Raw genomic sequence first — 19,730 nt, 5'->3', positions numbered from 1 at the left:
TCATGACCAGAAGTCAAAGTCTCTTAGGAATTAATTACATCATAAGGCACTCAGTCCTAATATTTTCTTTATGCTGTTTTTACTCTTGTCCACAGCAGTGGACATCATTTATATAAGCAGAATTTTATAAGCAGAGCTCATTCTATGAAGTTGATTCAATATAAGAAAATGTCAGAACCCTAACTGGTATTAAAACAGTTAAAACAATCCAGTGGTGGACAATGTTGCTATAACACATTCCTACAATGGTTAAAATTTTTTACGTACTTTCATTTCAGTCACAGTGCAAAATAGATACAAAAATGGACAAAAGTCAAGTTACCAGGAAGAATTCTTGAGTTAAGCTGAAAAAATGTTGGTGTGATGAGATTATAATTGTTCCACGCTACCAACAGTTCTTTAGTTAAGAATTCTGGACAGTTGTCTGCCTGTCTTTACATGTGGGACAATATTGTCCTGAATTTTGGAACTAATTTTTGTAGAACCCAGAAGATGCCAACCCCCTTAACAAGTACTGGCCTGGTTACGTTTCTGCGTTAGAAGATCTCCAACACCACTGGCTGAAATGCAGCCCCAAACCATGACGGAGCCTCCATCGTGTTTTCCCAATGGCTGTATATACTCACTATTGTACCTCTCTCCTGACTGCGTCCATACATTTTGAGACAGAAACTTCAAATTTGGATCCATTACTCTGTCAGACCTGCTGCCACTGATTTTCAGTCCAGTTCTTGTAATTTGGCATACCTCAGCCTTTTCTCCCTGTCTGAATGGCTTCCTGACAGCCACCCTTCCACTGAGACCATTTCTGATGAGGCTTCAGTGAACAGTAAACGGATCAACTGAAGGTCCAGATGCATCTCTCAGGTCCTGTCAGGGCTTTGGTGACCTGACTTTAAGATACTATTCATTTGTTATAGATAGTTTTTTAGGCCTGCCACACTGCCCACCATGCTGAAATATGCCAAGTTTTCAGTCAATAACTCTTTGGAAAACACCTTGTTGGTGCAAAAATGCTATTTTATGCCTGTCAAACTGTGTTATCATTGGCAGCTTTTGTAGATTGAACTAAAGACATGGGAACAAATTATGTGTTTTGTGACAGGCTGCTATTTAGTGCCTGAAGACACATTTTAAAATTTGTGCTTGGATAAGTTGTCGGTTATGTGTACATACAACACTGATTCATCCCATGAGTTAAGTGCCTTTTTAAGTCTTAAGTAGCTTAACAAATAAACAAAATATTTCTCTAAAAAATGTCGGATACAAGGACTGGACTGAAACTGAGTGAAAAGTAGTCAATGTCAGAAAAAAGCCTGGAGAACTGCTGCTGAAGGCCACTTTAAATATTACAGGAAAGTCTGGATGGAAACAAAATATGCTCCTCACATCCGGCCTTTTCTTCTTTCCTGTTAAGTCTCTATCAGAACATGGCAATTTCTAATGTAAAACACAGCTTTTTGTCTGAGTTGTAGCAACACAGGACCTGACTTGTGTCATGGTACATAAATAAGCTGGTAAGAGGGCTTTTAAACCTCATGCAGGCAACACTCATTAAGCTTGACTAGTGGAGAACAAGCCAACTCATCGGGAGCAATTTGTGCTAGCTCAATTACAACCCTGTGATAAATGGCTGATCCACTTCTCCACCTTAACTCACCCCATGTGTACATTTGGACCCATGTGCATCCATGAAGCAGAGAAAACTATACATTTTTGACCACAGTTCACCTTCATCCTTCCTCGCTAGTCTCGTGTCTCATTCCGCTTTGTTGCGTTAAATCACTTGAACAGGATAAACACCAGCACCCCATGCACCTCGCAGTATTGTTGTTGTTTGGCACCGGTGAGCGCAGTAGGAGGGGAAACAGATCACCATAATTAGAAGTGTTTTCTCAGTGAAAGGACACACATACAAGCTGCACATAAAAGTGTGCCTTCGTGCTTTGCTCTGGAGCAGTTAAAATGATACGCACAATCTTGGTTTGGGTCTTTGTCCTTGGTGTTAAGCACAATATGTGTATTTTCAGTTATAAATGCTTAAATTGCGACAAATTGCAGCATTTTTGAATCCTTTTCACTATCAGAGCCTTCAACAGCCCCATCGTTTTGATTATTTTCTCCCCATCAAATAAATCCACTCAAATCTTTAAAGGAAACTGTAATACACACATAGACACAAACCTATATCCCAGGAGGTGACACTATTACTTTCAATCTCGCTGCGTCCGATGAAGTACCAGACGCAGGCCATCCAGTGGGCCAGCAGTGCAAACGTGGACATGAGCAGCGTGAGGACCACAGCGCTGTACTGGGAGTATCGATCCAGCTTCTGCAGGAGGCGTAAAAGGCGTAGCAGGCGCACCGTCTTCAGCATGTGAACGCCAAAGTTCTGGGAGTTAGAGACAAGAGGGAAAGTGAACACTTGTAACATGAAACATGACAAGTGGAGCTCATTAGGATGGGATTAGTTACTCTTGGATAGGTAGAGCAGAATATTTACTGCGACTTAAAATAGAAATAGTCAGGTTTAATCTTTTCACATCTGGAGCTGGGGAAGGTTAGTAATTAGAAGTACCCGTGCACACTGACAGTCTTAATCAGTCACCTTGATGGTGAGCTATGTTGCTGAGGGACCTGGTGCACAAACCTATTTACGGCGTGGAAAAACAGCCAAAAAATGTCTCAGTAGCCTTGGAACACAGATTAAGTTAAAATAACCCAAGACACCATATTTAACTTGGAGTAAATTCACAGTTAGAACAAATTCAGCTGCAGTAGGCAGAGAAAAATCCAACTGATGTTATCATACTTTACTGAAATGTGCTAAAGCACAAATTTACCTCATCAAACATGTTCACTTTATTGATTTTTTCCATTCTGTGCAATTCCTTCCTCATTTCAGTGCCTAATTAGTAGCCCGTTCACTGAAGCAGCCCTGGTTTCAGCAGAGCTGATGATGGATTACACCACACAGAGACAAGAATTCATTCTGGAAACCTGGACGTGATTCATATTCAGGAAAGAATAAACAGGTATACAATTACTCTGCTTCCCCCTTTTCTAATCATAGGTGAAAATGCTGCAAAATATTATTTAAAACAAATAGCTGCAGCACATAACAATACCACCCCCACCCCCCCAACCCCAACCCCATGCCACGCTTATCACACACTGTATGCAGATCTGGCTTTACACAAACAAATAAGACAAATAAGGCCTCAGCAGCTGTGATAACATCCAGCTTCACAGGAACTGTAACTGCAGTGTTTCACCTTTTTTTTAACAGGAGCCTATTATGATTATTTCCACCTCATTTTTTTTTTATTCTGGGACTTTGCTAAAGTGGGTTTGCATGATTCACAGTTCTATAATTAAAAAAAAGCCATAAAACACTTTTTTGTGTATATGTTTTATGTTTTTACCTGCTTACTTCATCCACTTGGCTCCTGTCTCTTTAAAGCTTCCCCAACCCACCCCCACACTCCCAAAACACCCACTTTCTTCTATGCATGTATTTAGCAAGTTTTGGTAAATGGCTGACAATTTACAATGAACTCTACTTGTCCCATCAGGACTTTGACTTTCTATTCAGAAGAACAAGCGATTAATCACATAACTGGAGCCAAAGCTGAGGAATCTTTAAAGAAATACCAGAAGTCTTTTCCCGTATAGCAGGGGTTGCGTAACTTTTTGCAACCCCTGAAAATACAGACATATTTATTCCTGAGAAACAGCAGAACAGTAGTGTGGACATGAGTTGTGAGTAAAAAGAATGCTTTATAAAAAGCAGTAAAAAAAAAAAAGCAAGTATTAGACTAATGTTAAAGAACTTTTTGTGGAATCAGAGCAATTTCGCCATCCTGTGATCCTTTAGATTTCTCTTTAGTGTGGCATCATGAGCCAGTAGACAGAGTCTACACTGAGCATCATCTGGCTAATCTACTTGTCTCAAACTGTAATTTGTCCTCAGTGTACTCATTTATCAACTTAATTGCCAGTTACCTAATAATGAGTTCTTGCTGATGCTAACGTGCTCTGTTTTCCTCCCTTGTAGCTACCGCTGCAAAAAAAAAAAAAAAAAATTGCATAGGAAGAGCAACAGTTCAACGAAATAAAGAAGACAAAATTGTCAGTTAGTCCCATTTCAGATGCAAAGCGCTCTGTGCTAGAGTTTTTGTGAGTTTAAGTGCAGGTGTTGTTGTCTTGGTGACCACTGTGCGTTTGCAGGCTCTTTAATGGTCTTATTAAATCAGTGGTGAAAGAGAGCTGAACAGCAGGAGACTTCTATTGATAAAAGAACGAGGTCTGTTACTTCTAGCAGGGCGCTGAGAGCCTCTACCTTCACATCACACACACACAAACGCACATAAGTCATACCTAAAGACATACAAAAGTGCATGCAACAGTAAAGCATGCAGGATTTTTGCAGTTTCCCTCCATTCATTGTGTAGCCAACTAAAAATCATTGCTGCAGACTCACCACACTGATATTGAAGGCATAGAGCAGGTCAAAGGGCAGGGCGGCAATCAGATCCACAGCCAGCCAGGACGTGACGTAGTGAATACATATGGATCGGGCATCGTAGACCACCTGACCAGATGTGCTCACATAAGTTGTTCGGAAGTTCAACACAATATCTAGAACAAAGCACATGAAAGTCATCACAAGGTTGGGATGCTGTAATAGTGTGCCAACCCTTAAAGTCTAATGGGCTCTCTAAACTGTATAATCAAAGTCACTTTCTTACATAAAGCAACAATTTGTCCATTCTGTAACTTTTATTTGTCGTTTTTAAGAACTGCAGATGAGAAAATTGATCCTGCAGTCATGTCTGTAGCAGAAATATGTCAGAACCCAGGACTGAGCTAACCCTGCCAGCACCTGTAAATCAAACAGCTAAACAAATCATATGTTTCCTGTTTGGCAAAAAAAGAAGCTCCCCCTTTTTTAATGCAACTTTTGAACAGGGGTAGACTCGCTGTTTTCTTCTGTTTAAAGTCTTTACACTAACCAGCTGCGGGCTGTAGCTGTACACTGACATGAGACTGGCACCAATTTTCTGAGTTTACTCCCACCAAAAACCTGCATTAAAGAGATGAGCTAAATCCCGTGGACATAGCTGAATAGAAGCCTACATGAGTTACTAATATGAGCTCCTGGTGGCTTTTAAAGCAGTCTGATCTTACAAGTTCCACTTCCAGACTGACCCAGATTACCTAAATACAAACTGTATTCATGTTTTGCTACAAATGGAACAAAACAGAGGCCTGGATGACCCGGTTAGTGCAGCTGTGATGGGAAATGTGGAGTCACATGGACACTAATAGCCCCTTTTGACTGAAAGGCCTTTTTGAGGGCTGAGGACAGTGGGTATTATTTGTTGCGTAGACTGTTCGACACAAATATGTGATCTGGGCCTTTGTAAATAAAAGTGTGTTAGTTCTATATGGATACTTTATAATGTACACTTTCAGGCACATATTATTGGCCCTGTTTAATTCATTTAAACAGATGTTTCCTGCAGAGAGCTGAAGGTCTCTGTAAAAGTAAAGACAAGCCAGCATTTAAAAAAAAAATAGGGTTCCTTTAATAAGCCTTCCTTAAGTTGACTTAGTGGACCTGTTTGCCAGAGGGGAGGCAAAAGGTTTACACAGAGAGGAAGTGGGAACTGTTAAGGAGCGTCAAGTGGCATATAGCTCATATCCATCACAAGAACTCGTGGGGCAGTGTTATACAAAGTGCATCTAAATGGACCAATTAAGATAGAAAAGCTAGTTATTTTTAAGCATGATGTTGTAGCGGGAGCATCTTAAAGCAGGCTTACCAATGATAAAAAGTATCTCCACCAAGATATCGCTGACACTCGGAGGGTTTCGAGCCGCCGAGGCGCCGTCCTCTCGTATCTCCACAGCAGTGAAGCAAACATTATAGGGAACGGTGATGGCCACGTAAAAAGTGGCCAGCAAGATCAGCCAATCCCAGCCGGCCTTGAACGCACCATAGTGAAGGAGGATGAAACGGGATTTTTGGACGTCAGCCACCTTATACTCAGGGACCGGGTTTGCATTGGCTCCAAGTACACTCTTGATGTGGTGCACATAAAAACACACACACAGTAGAATTAATGAGCATGAATTAACAATATTAGCATTACCTATTTGCCAAGTTAACAATGGGGGGCTTTTCATCTCCACTAAATATTTCATCTTTAGCTCTAGATGTGAAATATAATTTATGGTTCCCCTGGATTGGTGTGACTGAGACTTAAACTGGCCAAACTGAAAACGAATGGACATTCCTGCTGTTCCTCGCACGCTGAAGGCAGCTTTGCATTCTTTATCTCGTTCAAGGTTGCCTGAATTTACAAGTGTTCATCTTTGTGAATTAGAATGCAGGTCACAGTCGCTTTGCTTGCATTTATAGTGCAAACAAAGCTCTTGAAACCATGACAACCCCCTTAATCAGTAAATGCCAGTAAAATCCTGACACCTTATATTCTTCCTCTTCAGCAGCACTCTCCTGGAGGCTGCAGTGGTCCCTACAGGGCCAAAGTGTTGAGCAGAGCAAACAGCGCGCTGATGACACTGCTACTTTTCGCCTTAATAAAGCCTTACTTGGGTAGTACACGAAAGGCCATCATGGGGTATTTATATTTGAAAAGGTTCATCCTCTGAGGAGCAGGAGTTGTTTGTCAATTACAAAAACCCCATCTGTATAGGTTCTCAGTCATGCAGGTCATGGTAGTCTCTGGAGCCTGAAAAAAGGTGACTGGACTTCTTTAAGTTTCTTGAAAATGTTTCACCTCTCATCCGAAAAGCGTCTTCAATCTTCAAGAAACTTAAAGAAGTCCAGTCGCCTTTTTTTCAAACTCCAGAGATTTACTGTCGATGATTTAAACTCCACACAAAACATCACATCTCACATTGTTGATCTTCAGCTTGCTCTTGGTTTTGTCCTGTTTCTGCAGGTGTCCCGACAGCTGGTAGAGGACAGCCCGACTGCGCCGGCGCTCCATGTTACAGCCTGGGGGGCGGCTGATCTGGCAGATCTCCAGACCAGTTTCCTCATCTGAAAACAAGGGCGCATCACAGGAGAACAAAGCACAAATGTGGCAGAAACTCTCCACGTGCTAACCTGCACTCTGAATCTAAAAAGGGGACAGGTGGCAAATGAGAGAAAGCTTGAGGATGACTGCTGCCTGGTTTACTTGAACATTACAGAAGTAGTTCCCAGTAGTTATGGAAAGGCATAATCTAAATGTATGAGGCGATGTAAAGTATTACACACTCTGCGAGGTGATGATGGCATTAGGTTAGTGAAGCGATACTGTACATTTACTCCTACAGCTGCAGTGCATCATGTTAGCGCACTGAATGTGTTGCTGCGGAGCTGGTGATGTCTTTACATCCCTCAATCAAACATATAGAAAATCAGCTTTTATGCAAGCTGATGCAAAGCAAACAAACCCGGACTATCTGGTGATAGATTCATTTGAAATTTAGGTGTCCACTTTGGAGACCTTCTCTCATTTCGGACCTTCTCAGAAAAACAAGCAAAGTAGCACACGGAGATCGTGTTGTGTGCTTTAAATCCCACAGAGTAACACTTGGTTTGCCACTTGGGAAAGCAGGACAACCCAAAACACACTGGCTCAGGAAGTTTAGGGGCTGTTTGCACACTGTCTGGCCCTTTGGTACTGATTTCTTGCAATCATCAGTCTCTTCCTGATTGGCTGATGCCTCAGCCATGACTCAGTGTGGTGTTTCAGAATTCTTGCTGATTTGGCTGACTTTCTGTCAGAAGCTGTACCGATTCATTCATAAAACTCCTTCAGATCTTCAGGTAGACGGCTGCAGCAGTTCAGTTCATCTGCTTTGCCTGAACAGCTAGCAGTGGCTACGCTGATTAGCTGCGTTATTTGCAGTGCATCATGTGCAGCGCGTGCACTTCATTGTATGCTCGCATTATGTTCTTTAGATGCAAAGTGCATTTGTTCAGTGAATATCAGCTAGTGCATTCATGCGCAAAACACTGCGCTTATGTGTTTTATAAGTTCATGCACAATACTGCAAAAGAGGTCATTTTTACTTTACTTCCTGTCTCATAAGGAATAATATGGGAATCTTACTGTATGTTTCAAGTGACTTACACTTTACTTAATCTTACTTTTAAATGCGTAGCAGCTGATCAGTTCTTGAAGCGGCGATAGGTAAGTATGTTGTGAGACTGCTGCTCTTTAATGTCTGCCTAACGCTTGGTCATTTCATGTGAATTAGAGAGGAAGTGGATGACGCCTCACTTTTGTTTTCATGCTTATCTCACCAATGTCAGAGTCATTGCCATGGTCCTGGTCCTTGTTTTCTGTGATGTCCTTATGGGAGACCAGGAACAGAACCACCTCGCCCTTCTCGTTCTTGATGGGAACAATGTCCAACAGACACCAGAACTTGGAACCTTTTCAAAGAAAAGAAATCAGAATACAAACATAGTTTGATTTATTGCAATAAACATAATTTCATTTGTCAGTGTGTTCCAGCAATCAAGTCTTACCACTCTTCTTGTACAGAATGATTTCAGTCTTAAACTCTCGGCGTTCATCCAGAGCTTTTTGCATCTGCACGGTGAGGGGGTCACTGGTCTCGCTCCCATACAGGAAGTGACACATGCAGCTCTTCTGCATCAGCTCGCCGCGGGCAAAGCCAGTCAGTTCGCAGAAACCATCGGAGCAGTAGACAATGGGGTACAGACACTGGACCTGAGCGTTCCCCAGGACGAAGTTACTGTCTGAGTGGAGGAAAGATGGGAATGTAATGGAGGGAAGACGCAAGGGAGGAAAAGGGAGAATCATAATGAGGGTGAGAGCATACGAAAGTTGGAGAGCAGTTAGAGGACCAAAAAAAAGCACCCACAAAGCTCAAGATGTTCTCCCTTGTCATTAAATGCTAGTAAAACACTTAATTACTATCAAACTACAGCATAAACCTGCTGAAGCTGCGAGCTGTGCCTTTAAGGATGAGTCTTGCTGTACATCCTGTGGCATTTATGCACCATGGTTTGGGGTCAGCACCTGCAGGTTCACCAAGATTATTCAAAGGATATTACATTAAAATTTCATTCACGGCTGTCTTTTTTATTCAGTGCTCACTCTCACTGTGTGTTTGGCTCTAAAAGGCTTCTTCTCACTTTGAAGCGCTGTCCTCGGGGAGAATTTAACTTGCCCGCTGCTTTTCAATGAACTTCAAAAAATAATCATCTCCTTTTCTTTGTTCGTCTTCTGCACCCTGCACCTCTCCTGCATTCTAATATTTTTTTGCATGTTCAGTTGTTTTGTTTTTTTAATCACATATTCTATGATTTTATGCCGCATCATTAAACCTTACTTAACCGTTCAATAGTGCTTAGTCGTGTCAGACTGACATCACAACAGGAATTTCGTTGTGTCAGCCTGGAGCTGTAGTTAATATTGTTTTCTGCGTAGAAATCACTGTGTTAGTTTGAAATCACCCCTTTGCAATTTTTTCATATTAATATATTTATTTATTTTTATGTGCATTGCCCAAAATGTGAGGTGTCTGCCCCCTGTCATCTTTATGCTATCTATGGGAGGTTACATTTTTTATTAAAAAAGTTAACATTTTAAATTTTGGAGGAAAGTTTTAGCTGTTATAATATCATAAAATATAGTTAGCTAACTGTTAACCAATTAGCCATGTCAGAAACATGCTAGCACGTCCAATTCTCCAAGCTAAATAATATTTTAATAGTTAGCATGCCCTCAGTTACTAAATTAATTCTGTTTAATATATTTTTTCTATTCATTCTAATAACAATGTACTGAAAAATAAACTGGGAGCTTGAAATTCCTCATAAAATGTTATTCGGTGTTGTTAATGTGAATTTGTCCAGCTGCTAGTGAGGCCAGGAGCTTTAATGTATAAAGTTGTGTATCAGCTAGAAGAGGCAAAGAAAGTGCTGATTGTACTGGTACTATTTCAAATGAGTATATAATCCGATATTGATTTTTAGTATTAAGTATAATTTTTTGATAACCCTAGGCATGGTTGTTAGTCTTCTGGGATTTTCCCACACGACCATTTCCCACCACAGAGAACCATCTGACAAGAGAAAATATCCAGTGAGCAGCAGTTCTGTGGCCTTGTTTATGTCAGAGGAGGAGGACTGCTTCAAGGTGATAGGAAGGCAGCAGTAACTCAAATAACCAGTCATTACAAGTAAGCTATGCAGAAGAGCATCTCTGAATGCACAAACTTCCGAACCTGGAAGAAAATGGTCTGCAGCAGCAGAAGACCACACAGGGTGTCACTCCTGTCAGCTAAAAACAGGTAACTGAGGCTACAATTTGCACAGGCTCAACAAAACTGGACAGCAGAAGATTGGAAAAATGTTGCCTGGTCAGACGGTAGGGTCAGAATTTGCTTTGTATCAACAGCTCAGGCTGGTGCTGGTGGTTTAATGCTGTGGAGGATACTTTCTTGGCGCTCTCTGGGCCCCTTGCCACCAACTGAGCTTTGTTTAAACATCACAGCCTAGCTGAGTGTTGTTGCTGATGACTGTCCATCCCAGTGCCCCCATCTTCTGATGGCTGCATGTTATTGTTGTTATTGTTGTTGTTGTTTTCACTTTTATCTTTTGTGTTTTGATGTCCAAAGAATTTTAGAACAGATTTGTTTCTTATCTGTTATTATTATTTTTGAGAAATTGGCCACAAATTGAGATGGACTTAATAAAAATATTTCAATCTACTGTTGAAATTATGAAATGCATCTGAAATCTAAAAAAAAAAAAAAAAAAAAAAATGCATGTAAGCATACGTAACTTAACTAGCAGGCTATGATGTAAGCCAGAGCTTTGACAGTTCAAGTTATGGGGACGCCCTTGAATAATTCATTATGAGATATTGAGTTAGGTGTGATAACTGACTCATACGCTCAAGACATTCATTCCATTGAGATCATTAAAGTCCATGCATAAATGAATCTGGAGGACTGGGGCAACCTCTTTGAAGAATGTGAGCAATACAGGATGAGAAAGCATGAGAGCAAATGATTGAATGAGAGGAGCAGGAATAGATGAATCAATAGAAGAGGAGTAAAGGAGATTACACGAAGAACAGGGGACAATGAAATTTATAATTTGAACTTTAATAAAGCATGTCCAGTGTAAATGCTCTTGCTAGACCTTGAAGCATAGCTCAGACCTAAAAACAAACTGCCTTTCAGCGCTGGAGGCTCACAGAAAGTCACATACTTCTCTGAAGCAGTACATTGACGTTGCAAATCAGAATAATTAACTGACAAAAAATATACATTCATAATGTGTCGTTTTATATTTATGGCTCAAAAAATTAGATTTACAGTTATGTAGTAATGGGGAAAAATAAATTTTCCTGTGAAAAACTTAGGACACCTTTGCTGTGTCCATAGGAATTAAGAGGGTGAGTAGCAGCTAGTTGCTGCTAATCAGTTGCACCTTTTAACTGATCATCAGCAAGTGTGAGCACCTCTAAAAAAGCAGAGGTTTTGGCAGTTTGCTGGTCTGGAGAATTCATGTGTGTGTTAACACAATGCCAGTCGTCTCAGGAGTGGACACCCCAGTAAAATTCTTCCAAAGGTCAGACCATGCAATGCTCAATGCACTCTACAGGCCTCAGTTAGCAGGTTAAATGCTAAAGTTCATGACAGCACAATTAGAAAAAGACTGAACAAGGTATGACTTGTTTGGAAGGGCTGCCAGGAGAAAGCCTCTTCTTTCTAAAAAGAACATGGCAGCACAGCTCAGGTTTGCAAAACTACATCTGAACTAACCACAAGACTTCTAGAATAATGTCCTTTGGACGGAGACCAAAGTGGCGATGTTTGGCCATAATGCACAGCACCACATGTGGTGAAAACCAGACATAGCATATCAGCACATCACCTCATACCAGCTGTCAGCACGGTGGTGGAGGGGTGATGATTTTGGCTTGTTTTGTAGCCACAGGACCTGAGCACCTTGGGGTTATTTAGTCAACCATGAACTCCTTTGTATACCAAAGTATTCTAGAGTCAAATGTGAAGCCATCTGTTTGGCAGCTTGGTCAAAACAGGACAATGATACACAGCAGGAAATCTCCAACAAAATAGCTGAAAAAAAATCAAGGTGTAGGAATGATCCAATCAAAGTCCAGACTTAACCTGATTAAAATGCTGTGATGGGACTGAAATTCCAATTTTCATTTGCTAGGTGGTTGGCAGCGGGCAATACACAGTTTTCCCTAGCGACCTGTAAACTCTCATCTAACTCATGGTAAAACAGTGAATGTCAAAAGTACCAGTCAGAAGTTTTGACTGGTACTGTATATTTCCCTAAACATTGGCAATTCTTTTAAAGAGCATTTTTTTTATGATTGCTAGGAGGCAAAGCTGTATAAGCTCTGGGTACCAACTGAAAGAAAAAGGATTGTGGCGTACAGGCATTCATCCATTTCTTTTATTTCCACCACCTACAAAACAAACAACATAAGTAAATGAATTCAAACATTATTTTCACTTATCTATCCATCATGGCCATTATGTCTCTGCAGTATGTAGGAGGAAATGTATGTCTCTGTATAAAGGCCATACGGTGCCAGTGACTGCAGAGGGAGTCCATATCAATCAGGGAATTATAATTTTGTGGCTGAGGACAGCTGTGAGGCCTTTGAAAGCCTGTTTTTGCTGATTGTTTTAGCTCTATCACCCTTTCATAGGATCTCAGAAAATGCCAACATGGCAGCATCACATTCTGAGCACCTGTTTTTTTTTTTTTTTTTTTTTTTTTTCCTCCAAACAGCAGACCACAGTCGAGTTCGAGCTGTAATGAGCGTGGAGCCGTATTACTCAAACAATGCCAGGTGGATTGGTACTGACAACAGTGGAGCTGATGCCGTCTCCTTCTTGTCAGTTTTTACCAGGTGTGCTACTGTAGAAATGACTGTAATAGCATCTGATCATTCAAGCTGCTCTGTCAGGCAGTGGGGGGGGGGGGGGGGGGGGGGGGGGGGGGGGTCCATGATTTTGAACATAAGAAGCTGGCGATTCTGAAGAGTGTGACAGAATATAATGGGATTTGATGAATCACTTCACCAAGAAAAATAGCCTTGTACTTTTGAAATGATTAAATGGAAGAATGAAGGAAGGAATATATTAATATTTAAAGGCTGTGAGCCTATTTTGAAAAAGAACAATGGTGGTCTTTCATATGAAGCAAAATTAGGATGTTTTACTGGGACTCTTAAAGTTTCGTAGAAAAAAAAAATGGAATTTGTAATTTTAGAAACTGAAATACCAGATATGGTTGCCCATATGTAATTGCTGACAATGATATTTCAGAACCATTTGTGGCAGCATTGTATTTTGGGTCATGTTAGAACAGAAGATGACCAGATTTGGTCGATTTCAACCTCTGTTCTCTTTTGGCACAACTAGTCGGGGGATAAACATAATTTTCAGCTAAAACAGAAGCTAGGAGAGACATTGCTGGGAACTGGTAGTTTAAAGGCACCATGTGAAGTTTTTTGCCAATTCTTGTGTAGACTTCTTCCTGGTCTTCCTTGGTTAAATTAATTAAAACAAGAACGTGCACCATGCATGCATGTAAGTCCAAAGTGGCAACACCCAAAGATATAAGGGCAAACAGCGGTTTAAGACTGTGCCATAGCAAAAATTACTGCAACTGTGTGCAATAAAATTGCAATCTTGCTGCCTTTGAAACGGTTGCTTCAGAGATGGGTTAGGGTCAGTGACCACTCGCAGTCAGTTGCTGTGAAAAAGACGGAGTCAGTCTGAAAATTAATTTAAATTAATTAAATTAAATTCAGAGTCAAGTCAGAACCTCGAAGATCTGAAACAGATATTCACCTATTCCTCCACAAATAGTGACGTAGTTGCAGCAGGATGGCAATTTAAGTGCAAAATGACATAGGCGCTCAGCAGCCTTGCTTTTACACAGGAATTAGGGGTGGGACTTTAACGTGTTAATTTCGATTAATTAATTACGGGGAAAATAACGAATTAAAAATTTTAACGCATTTTAATCGCACTTTGCACCGTGGAACATTTCTCGGTACACGAATTCCAGGCATACAGGATATATCGACGCACAATGTCCAAATTCAGGGGCCGCATGGTTTGAAGGACCCGGCCCACTGAGTCCTTCGCAGCCCACGAAGACCCCAAAGGCCGGAAGTGAGCGGCTAGCCTTCATATAAGCGTCACCTGCCGTCACCTCTGCGTAGCTCAGAGCAACCGTGAATGCGAAGCACAGCTGTGTAAAAGCAGCTGGTTAAACGGAGAACGAACTTTTTCTCCTTTTTGTGGTTTAATTTTAAGTCTTTAATTCAAAATAAGCTGTTAAAACAAGCATGACACATTTCAACATCAAGGAATACAGCTGAGAGAATGATTTAGTTAAGTGAGACATTAATGTTGAATAAAACTATCCAGTTATGATGCTTAACTTTAATTTCAGGAGTTTGCTTGTCACAGGAGCACTTCCACCCTTCGTTGGTCTGTGTAGTAGACTGGTGGGAAAATAAACAAAATTTTGAAGTTTAAGCTCATGTATATTGATTAATTCATCAACCAAACTTAAATTAATATTTCTCATGTTAAATATTGAAATGTGATTAAAATGCAATTAATTTCAATTAATTAATTACAAAGCTCCTAATTGATTAGATTAATTTTTTTAATCGAGTCCCACCCCTAACAGGAATATAATTAGAATGCAACCAGATGGCAACCAGCTGAGTTGAGTCACCTATTGCAACGAGATGCATCACAGAGAAGTTGCGCTTGGTTGCAGTGTGTTGGCAATCTGCTGACATTTATTAATTAGGTGGCAATCGTTTGCAAACCTTTACCAATCTGTCTGAGAAGTGGTTGCAGCCAGTCTGAGTCAGACTTGCAATCTAAAGCGTTCTCCACAAGGTTGAGGGTATTGCACGTTGAATTTTTGGCCAGTTGATTGTCACAGCTACTTACAAATGGGTTCCAATAGCAAAAAGAAGCAAAAACTTTAGCTAGCAAAGAAAATTATGTAGCCAAAATGCTAAATTTGATGTCATAATGGCTACATCCATCTTTTATATACAGTCTATGGTGAGCAACACATTCATGAAAGCATTGCTCCATAGTATTACTATGTTAAAAACCCCACAGCGTACCGTTAGCACTTTAAAAAAAACAAACAATATGTTTTGACAGCACATCAGCCTCAGCCTCAGCCTCTTGCTTGAGGGCATTTTTCTGTCACTCGTTATGGATGCAGTTAATTTTCTGGCTCTAGAAGATGACATCCACATTCTTAATCCCGCATCCAAAGCTCCGATTAGCTTGGTTGTTATCCAGCCAAGGAACCAGCGTTCAGAATTCTCCTTGATGGGAACAAAAGAGCTTAATCCAAACCATGGAAATACACCCTTACCACATATACACAACATCTGTGGACAACTTCACCACATGCTGCATTCATCATTTTGGAAATACTGAGAGATGGTATATTTTTGCACTGTCAATACAAAGCTGAGTGGTTGCTCAAAACCAAATTATCACTGAGCCTATTTGCACTTTTAATCCCATAAAAATGTAAAGAATGGAGTAGAAAGAGTCTCCTGCGAGTGCTGAATCACATCTTTGCACCTAAATATGCGATGCTTTCTGCTTCTATACTGTCTGCAAGGTTGCAGAGACCATTACACACATATGGTGGCATCGTCCTCGTGGTTACATGGACACTTTCCCTCAGAGACGTGATCTGCTTACAGAGGAAACTGTTTCCTGTGCCCCTTCATTTTTCCTTTTGGCCTTACGCCGTGATAGTATTTTGTGTTGTTTTATTTTCTGCTCATTCCCCAGGCGCTAGGCAGGCCTGTCACATCCACACCGCAATCCAGGTGTAATAACGTGTGAACTGCACTACAAAACCGCTCAGACTCAGCCCCTGAGCAGCTTAGGGAACCCCGATAAACCCTGCTACTGATAACACTGACAGCGACAGCCTGCCACAGCACATTCGCACACAATGTAAGCCTAACACACACACACGCACAAGCCACAAATATTACATGTTTGTTTGTAGCACTTCTTAAGAGCATCTCGTTAGGAGGCGTCTATTGAGCTATAATTAGTGTAGTTCTAATAATATATATATGCACATAAAAGAATCCCTTTCTGGGTACATTTTTCACATAATTTAAAATTAGGAGGTCAAAAAAATCCCCTGTGTGTGACTTTACCTTACATTGTAACAACCTTTTTTTGTGCAACTGGCATTTAGCCAATCACAGCTCAGCACCCAGCGCATGTTTGCTGAAGCCCCTTTTGAAACACTGATCATTTTGCAGACATGCTGTAAGCCAAACATATTGGTATGTGTTTAATCTAGCATCCGTTTAGAACAGAACGTGTAACAGCGTGAGAGTCGCTGCCGATGAAATCAAAAGAACAAATAAAGACAGAAAATCTGACAGCGTAGGAATCGTTGTTTTCATTCCTTCAAAACTTCTTAGTGACATCGTTCTCTGCTCTGGTGATGTTTTTCCTGCCTTCGCTGTGTAGTACTTAGTGTGTTTTTTGTTTTTTTTCACAGCGTTAGCTATTAAAGTGCCATTTTCAGTCCCTTCAAATCTGAGCTACTTTTCTATGTGGGTTTTAGTCTTTTCTCAACAGCGTGACCCACAGTATCCCCTAAAATATCACCTGTTATTAACATCTGATCTGTATCTGACACACTGTCTGGATACTGACAGCTGATGCATACATTTACATATATTCTCGCAGCTTTTGTTGAGCTTGCTGTTGACCTTTCAGCTGATGTTATTTATTCAGAATGTGGTTACGCTGTAGAGCTCAGGTGTCAGAGTAATTGTGCGCTGATGATAGCTGTGATATTTAAAAATGACGCACTGATATATTAAAAATCTGCATAGATAATATCATGATTAACTGTGTAATTGTTCTTGCTGTATGTATTTGTACAGTTATGGTCAGGCACTCTCTTTACCGTGCACGTTTAATTTGGATTTCATTCATTTGCCCAATAAGCCAACACACAACCAATAAAGTTATCTTCTATAACAGGAACACTGTGATTTTTTTGACATAATAATCGTGAAGTGGAAATCTGAAGCAAGCTAAGGGCTAAACACACCTGATGATTGTCGGCCTCATTTACACCTGTAATTCCTGTTACTATACAAACAGATCTCATGTTATGATAAAGTATGCAGTCACCGGTCAAGTGAAGTTCAAAGTGAGCATCAGAGTGGGGGGAGAAAGGTAATTTAAGCGACTTTGAATGTGGCATGGGTGTTGGTGCTGAATGGGCTGGTCTGAGGATTTCAGAAACTTCTGATCTTCTGGGATTTTATTTTTAAACACGTATGAGGTGGAAGGAGTTGATTTTACTTTGTAAGCTTTCTCCTGAAATGAATGAAAGGAAATCAAGAAATCCCCCAGAGTGGCCCTGCTTTATCTTGCTCCATTAATTTTGTATGAAAAAGGTGATCAGGCAGCACGGTGGAGCAGTGGTTAGCACTGCTGCCTCACAGTTAGAATACCATCTGGAAGGCCTGGGTTTGATTCCACCTTGGCCCGGGCCTTTGCATGTTCTCCCCGTGCTTGCGTGGGTTTCCTCCGGGTACTCCGGTTCCCTCCCACAGTCCAAAGACATGCACTTACTGGGGTTAGGTTAATTCTACTCTAAATTGCCCATAGGTGTGAGTGTGAAAGGTTGTTTATCTCTCTGTGTTAGCCCTGTGACAGGCTGCTGACCTGTTCAGGGTGTACCCTTCCTCTCGTCCTATGACAGCTGGGATAGGCTCCAGCCCCCCCGCGACCCTGAACAGGATGACAGCGAATGGATGGATGGATGGAAAGATGGGTGATCCCGGAGCCTGACGTGAAAGCTGACCTTCTGCTCAGCATTTCAGCTGGTAATAGTATTTGAGGAGTCACTGTGAGTCCCAAAGAACAGGTCCTCTATTCTCTCACCGAGCACTCGAACCAGTAAAACGTGTGGTGATGGCACAGATTTGAAGCAGCTTCCTAAAGACCTCAGATGGTTCTCCCCTGATATTATATTTAAGTCTCTAAATTCCTACCCCTCAGCGGTTTCCTGACAGCACCCCCACTGACGGCGTCGTACAGTTATACTGTTGTATGATTGGAGATGCCCCTCATTAAAATTCCACCTCCGTGTTTTTACCGATGGCCTGTCAAAGGTTGGGAGCAAAAAGGGAATTCATGAATGAAAAGCTCGACGTTACATCATTCCAGACATCATTCACATGCAGTTGTTCAAGCATGAAGAACTTCTGCTCATCAAAAGTCAACATTCATCGACTCTATTCATGCGTTTATCCCCTGTGGCTGATTCAGTTTATGATTAATACTTTGGCATGTTTAATCAGGGCTTATTGAAGCCACTTATTGAAATTCTGTTACTGCGAGCTGCTGTTATTACGGGCCTTTTGTAGCAAGAAGCATCATTTTACGTTGGTTTGATTGAATGTTAAATATGTGCAACTCAAAGACAAGTAAACATGTGATGAATCAAAAATGAAAAAGTAAGTTTTTCTGATTGAAAAGGTGCTGAAACTTCAGCTTATTGCACCGATCATTAAGTTTAATTTTCTACACTGATATGCATATTTTCTTGCACTGATATGCATATTTTTTTAATTTGTTGCAAACTTTTTTCTTTGTTTTCTAACATATGCAACGATTGTCTTAGTTCACACAGCCTCTAATATCAAACAAACCCTGGGATTTCCTCCTTTATTTGTTACTTTATGCATTATTTGTGCAGTATTAAAGTACACGAAACCCCTTGAGAGCAGGGTGTTGAATAAATCTGTATAAATAAATCATTAGTTGGTTCATGATAGTCAGCATTCACAATTCTTAATGCTCCTTTCTGTGGTATGAAAATGCGATTTATGGTTGTGTTGTATTGTTCCCCAAAACCTCCGCACTGTAGGTTATGTTCACAGGGAAGGGTATAGTAGAGGAAATAAATTTAAATTTCTAATAACCTTTCCCGCAATATAACTGCAGTGGAGTTCAACATAATTTATAGATGTTTTACAGCAGTTTGCAGCCAATAACAGCTCCTCAAAATTGACTTGCATAAGCTGTTCCTATCTGAGGCATTCCTATCGTAATTTGCACTCAATTTTTCTATATTTCCAAATATTACAAATTTAGAATTAAAAAAGCTACTCCATACCCCGAGCGCGATACGCGCCCTCTAGCGTCCTGCTGTGGAATGACACCATAATACTGTACGTGAAACTGCACATAACTCACAACAATGCTTAAATGACAGTCAAATTCACAAATATAACAAAACAAAAAAAAACTTTAGGGGTGACTGTTTTTCTCTTTATCACCTTTGATACTTCAACTCAGAAATGAGATCATTTCAACCCTCTACAGCAGCAGCCTATACTTTATGTAACAGCTTAATGTTATTTACTAGAGTCTCAGACTGGCTACCAAACATCAGATTTAAGAGGAGCACAGAAATGAATCCTGGCTGTGGAACCTTAAACTTATGCTTTACTTCTGTAATGATCCAGGCTGGAGGGCTAATGGAAGTTTTCCTGTGCAGGATGGTGGTCTGTGGACTGCGTCCCCCTGGGGCATCTTTTTCAGGGGTAGTATAGCTGAGAGCTGCTGCCTTG

General features: G+C 40.8%; 1 protein-coding gene across 1 annotated transcript in view; it reads right to left on the bottom strand.

Annotated features, from left to right (window-relative positions):
- Nucleotides 1-19,730, bottom strand: part of LOC115792855 (potassium voltage-gated channel subfamily H member 8-like) — a 41,422-nt gene that overhangs the window by 19,148 nt on the left and 2,544 nt on the right. Inside the window, exons 2-7 of the mRNA XM_030747435.1 lie at nucleotides 8,555-8,788; nucleotides 8,327-8,458; nucleotides 6,927-7,072; nucleotides 5,829-6,087; nucleotides 4,484-4,641; nucleotides 2,185-2,392 (exon numbers count right to left, since the gene is read on the bottom strand). Coding sequence (XP_030603295.1) covers nucleotides 2,185-2,392; nucleotides 4,484-4,641; nucleotides 5,829-6,087; nucleotides 6,927-7,072; nucleotides 8,327-8,458; nucleotides 8,555-8,788 — 1,137 coding nt within the window. The remainder of the gene's footprint in view (nucleotides 1-2,184; nucleotides 2,393-4,483; nucleotides 4,642-5,828; nucleotides 6,088-6,926; nucleotides 7,073-8,326; nucleotides 8,459-8,554; nucleotides 8,789-19,730) is intronic.

Source organism: Archocentrus centrarchus, chromosome 2, assembly GCF_007364275.1.
Source record: "Archocentrus centrarchus isolate MPI-CPG fArcCen1 chromosome 2, fArcCen1, whole genome shotgun sequence".
Lineage (NCBI taxonomy): Eukaryota > Metazoa > Chordata > Actinopteri > Cichliformes > Cichlidae > Archocentrus > Archocentrus centrarchus.
This window is presented reverse-complemented; position numbering and strand designations above follow the sequence as displayed.